This window comes from Poecilia formosa, unplaced genomic scaffold (genome assembly GCF_000485575.1).
Source record: "Poecilia formosa unplaced genomic scaffold, Poecilia_formosa-5.1.2 Scaffold456, whole genome shotgun sequence".
Taxonomy (NCBI): domain Eukaryota; kingdom Metazoa; phylum Chordata; class Actinopteri; order Cyprinodontiformes; family Poeciliidae; genus Poecilia; species Poecilia formosa.
In genome coordinates this window covers 337260-342131 of record NW_006800395.1, presented here as the reverse complement: position 1 = coordinate 342131, position 4872 = coordinate 337260, and the positions used below count along the sequence as shown (strand labels likewise).

The 4872-nt window shown below is 40.0% G+C and overlaps 1 protein-coding gene across 1 annotated transcript in view; it reads left to right on the top strand.

Annotated features, from left to right (window-relative positions):
* The first annotated feature begins 271 nt into the window (after positions 1-271).
* LOC103155926 (semaphorin-3G-like) overlaps positions 272-4872 on the top strand; it is a 61312-nt gene continuing 56711 nt past the window's right edge. Inside the window, exon 1 of the mRNA XM_007577818.2 lies at positions 272-637. Coding sequence (XP_007577880.1) covers positions 532-637 — 106 coding nt within the window. The 5' untranslated portion in view covers positions 272-531. The remainder of the gene's footprint in view (positions 638-4872) is intronic.

The window sequence follows — 4872 nt, the reverse complement described above, 5'->3', positions numbered from 1 at the left end:
CCCCCTCTCTCATTACCCTCTTTCCTGTCAATTCACTATCAGATAGAGCCAAAAAAAATAATAAAAAATACTTTCTTAAAAATCAGTGAAACATGTTTTTCTAAATAATTTTAAACGTTTCAAAGTGAGTCACCTTTCTCCTATTTAGTATGAACTAATACGCCCAGGGCAGAACTGCGCTGTGTGTTACAAGGATGAGCGAGAGTCCAACACACGCTCCCTCTCCCTCTCTCTCTTCCTCTCTCTTTCTACTGAAAAGGCGTGGAAGAGACTGCCGATGGGCTGCTGTGGGAACTGAGCTGCGGAAGCATTCAGAGCAGAGTCAGTGAATCTGCTCGGCGGATCTGGCGAGCGGCAGTCACTCCACACAGAGGACAGCGTGCGTCCGCAGTTGGACGCTCCGGGAATTAACGCACCCTCAAGATCAAACACCTTGATGAGAAGAAGGGTCAAGCTGAAATTCCCCTCGGACTTTTGACGTTTAGTCTAAGAAAATCTCAGTGAGAAGGAGAGGCGCATCTGTTAGTAATAATGGGATTTACACCTTTCGTCTTCAACAAAGTTGTGGTTGCGCTCCTTGTCACCAGCATCTGCGCGACCAAAATAAACGTGCCGCGCCTGAGACTCTCCTATAAAGGTAAAGCTTTTCCATTCTTACAGAGACGCTCTTTATCGTGGCTTGTTTGCGCGCTTTCCTGCAGGTGACACTAATTGGTAGAACTGTCCATCAGACAAGGAATATTTTTCTGTAAATGTCCTGCTCTTGTTTTCGTTTTTTTTTTTTTTTCTTTCTTTCTTTTTCTCCTCTCCTTGTGGTGGTTCAAGCTGGAAGCGTTTAATCCGGGTCGCTCATTTGGCTACTGTTTCGGAGGTTTACGTGCGTTAGGAGGAGCACATGCTCTGCAGCGCAGTCAGAGGAGGGTCTTTTGGCGGAGTTTCACCTCTCTGCGGTGAGAGCCACCGGGGTGCGACCATCTTATTAAAGGAGTTTATTAGGAACGGCAACCGCGTCGGAATTCGGAAGCAAGTAACTTTACTGACATTTAAAGTGCTCTGAGAGGAGAAGCACTGACCGTAATGCTCACAGTTCATTCACGGGCAAAACTGACTGTTATAATTTCAGCAGTAAAACTGCTCTGGCTAGATTTTATTTGGTATTTATGAGAAGAAAATATGTTTGCGCAACAGCGAATAAACGCGTGCATGCATTTGTTAAAGGTGAAGCGATTTTAAAAGTGAACTTTATCAACTAAATAAACTAAAAAGAAGAAGCTTGGAAATGTTGCTGAATAAGTACATTTTTTAAAATATATTCTAACAAGATGATACACCAATCAGGGCCGTATATAGGAGGATGGGGGCCTTTGGCTGCAGCCAGTTTTGGTGTCCTATCCACTTTCTTGTACACATGCAGACTGCTATAGACTCATAACAAAAGATCAACATTGAGGTTTTTATCCATCAAACTAAAGTTTGTTTGTATTCACTTTCCTTGAAACGTACTTATAAACAAACGGTTATTTCTAGAAGCATATTATTTATGATTTCCATTGACCTTAATGTGGTGATTTTACATAGTCACTGCAACAATGCAAACATACACCAGGACAGGTGAAGCTTATGTTTAATGTCAGCTGGTACATCTGATGTTCTTGGGGATTAAAGTTGGGTCAATGGGTGTCTTGAAATACAGGCATATTGACCATATAGTACCAATATCTAGTTCATATTGGTTATCTTTATAATAAGTAAACACATTTTAATACCTTAATACCTTTTATGAAAGCCTATAAAATGCCATCTTGCTTTAATGCAGAAAATTGCTCAGTCTGGACAGTTCTGAACTTTTCCTAGATGATTTCAAGCCATTGTTCGACCCATATAATATAAGCCTTATTCTTAATGTCTTGGCTATAGATGCAGTCTGTTTTTGGACAGTTTACATTGTTTCCTTCCCTCTAATCTGACACAGTTGTTGTCCATGACTCATTCATAGATAATGAGCCAGTTTAAGAGTGCGTAAGTACTGTTGACTGTTGTTGCCAAGTCTGGTTCATTGTTTCATCCAGTTTCACCCGAAGCAGTTCTGCAATTATCATTGGCCCAAGATATCTCACAGGATTTCCTCCTGTTCAATTTTCAGTAGAAAAGCCACCATCTGAGCTTATTGGTCTTCCCACACTGCAAATAAACACAGCTCAGTGGGTTGGCAAGGAATGAATAGAAGAATTAAGTGTAGGAAGGTAACTTGGATTTTTGCGAATAAAACAACAATTGCTCATTTAAAAGTTACAATAGTGTCTTGGTAAATTATATCTGCTTTGGCCTTTGCAAAATCCTGGACTCAGTATTTGTATAAATTGACATCAGAGGAAATCTTTGATATGGAAATACAATTGAGTTTGAAAAAATATGTTGATATCCTCAAAGGCTAAGTTGGAGAATGGGTGAGTATGAGCTTTTGTTCAGGATCTTTGTTGGTATTAAGTCTATCAGTGCTTATTTGTTATGGTTCATTCAACATGTTTGTAGTTGTTTTATACATTTTCAGTGTACTGAAGAACTGGTCTGAAGTTCTGCAGACTGAAGTTAAAAGATGTAACAGTGTAAAATAAACCATTTTTAACACTGTATAATGCATAACTGCACTAATAACTCTTGACATTCAGACTGTAACAATCACTGGAAATAGATACCAATCATTTCTGTTTATGCAATTCATAAACATGACATTTTCATCACCAAATCAAAGTAATTTCCACTGCTTGGGCTTTCACTGCTGCTCGCTTGTTAAACGATCTAACCTCATCGCGCCTACTTTTTGTGGTGTGGTTACTGACTGGCGCCACCAGCTGTTTATCTTGGGGCACTTAACATCCAGCTTCCAGTGGTTACCCCACCCGGACAAGCTACGACTGACCGAAATCAGACATATGAAAAATAGTTGCATTTTTAAAAAATGAAATGTGATTTTTTTTATTTTTAATTCCAACTAAAGATTGCCTACTCAGGACTGAAATATGGACAACATTTTTATTAATAGAAGCTCTAGTGAGATTTTTTATCTTAAGCAACCAGGTCCAGTTAATGCACAATAAGTTCAAACCTCTTTGCCAGCACTTTGAGGCACTGCGTTCACAAACACAAATCCTCTTCACACTAACATGGCTTTTTAATGAATTAAACGACTTCATGTGTAACTTCTAACATCCTTACATGTGAAAGGGAACTCTCCACTTGGCCCTTAAGGAGTGTGGGAAGAGCTCTTGCGTTGAAGATTCTCATTAGTGACCACACAGCTCTTTGCTTCCTGTCTCATTGACCTTTACTTTGACCTCTCACTTTGCCCTCCCATGCATTATTCCCTCTAGCGTTAGCTCTCTTCTTCTTTTGTAGCCTTTATGCATAAATCTCCTCCTGTCTTCCAGTATTCCTCGTCTGTTTTATGAATGCCTTTTTCTTGTTTTCAAACCTTTGTTTTGCATATGTTTGACTGTGTGTTCAACCCGTTGCCTCGCACTCAGTTTTAATTCTCAGAAGCACTCGGGGTGTTTGGGCTGCCAGGAGGATGTGGAAGTAATTTAGTGGAAGGAAAAGGTGTCATTATCTCATTTCAATCAATTAGTGGGTTGAAGTTGAAACAGGAAGACGAGTGTTTTCCCCACTTAACCGTATGAGTGCGTGTGCTTTGTGTCTCTCCTTTGTTGTGATTTACTACACTTCTGACACCTTCAGTTTTAGTAAAGCTGACTTTTCTGATTTAAAAAAATGTTAGTTTGCAGGTCTGTTTACATTACATTTTTTTCTGTCTTCCCATAAAGATGGTAAATATCTTTTAACACACAATTTCAATATAAATACATAGATTTTATATCTCATGCACCTAACCGGGCCTCTCTATGCATTTCATGAGATATTTGATCATCTCATTGTAATAATGCATCTTTCAGTTTCACTTCTTCTATTTTTTTCCTCTTTTTGTTCATTCAAACAGTGTCTGTGTCTACTTTTTTAGCTCAAACACGGTCTTAAACACACACATTCTGTCCAATACAATATTCACTTTGTCTCACTGAAGGCGGGTGGGGGGGTGGAGGAAAGGGGGCGTACTTGAAAACTCAAAGACTCACATCAGTGTCCTGTTTTAATCCAACTGCGCTGGTTTTCTAAAGGAAGGGGTCTGTTTGTTTTTGCACCCTTTGAATTAATGAGTGTGCTTTCTCAGTCGGCCTTGCTCGAACGCCGTTACCGCTGGGCGTGAGTTGTCCGGCAGCAGGGCTGGGAAAGCCGTCACCAGGAGTCAGACGGAGACTCCAGACCTGCTGGAATGCAGGGCGTCTCTTGTCCCGTCATCTTCCAGCTCTTTTTTTGTCCGTTCGCCATCCGTCTTCATCCATCTCTTTTACGCCGTGAATAATGTAACAACTCATTCTCTGCAATCACTCATTGCAGTGTCTGTCTGACTGCAATTCTCAAGTTCAGTTGACTTGTGCTTCCAAACCTCTTACATACGATCTCAGACTTGATATCAAAGAACTAAAAAAAAAAAAGAAGGATAGTGAGAAAAAGCTGGGAGAGTCGACAGCCAAACCCAGGGGCCAACTGGCTTGGTTCAGTCGTTTTTTTTGGGGGTTTTTTCTGACATCTCAGCTGTAAGAAATATTGGGAGGAAAGACTCTATGTCCACTTGAACTTTACCTGATTGCTTGAAATAAAACATTAGGGGGCCCGAATCATGATCAAGAGTATAAAAACCTAAATTAGACAATAAATGAGTAAAAATCTAAATACATAAAAAGAAAACAGAATTATAAAGAAACCTGCTGTGTGGTTGTAGTTATTGTTTTAAAGCCCAGTGCCCTACTTTGAAAC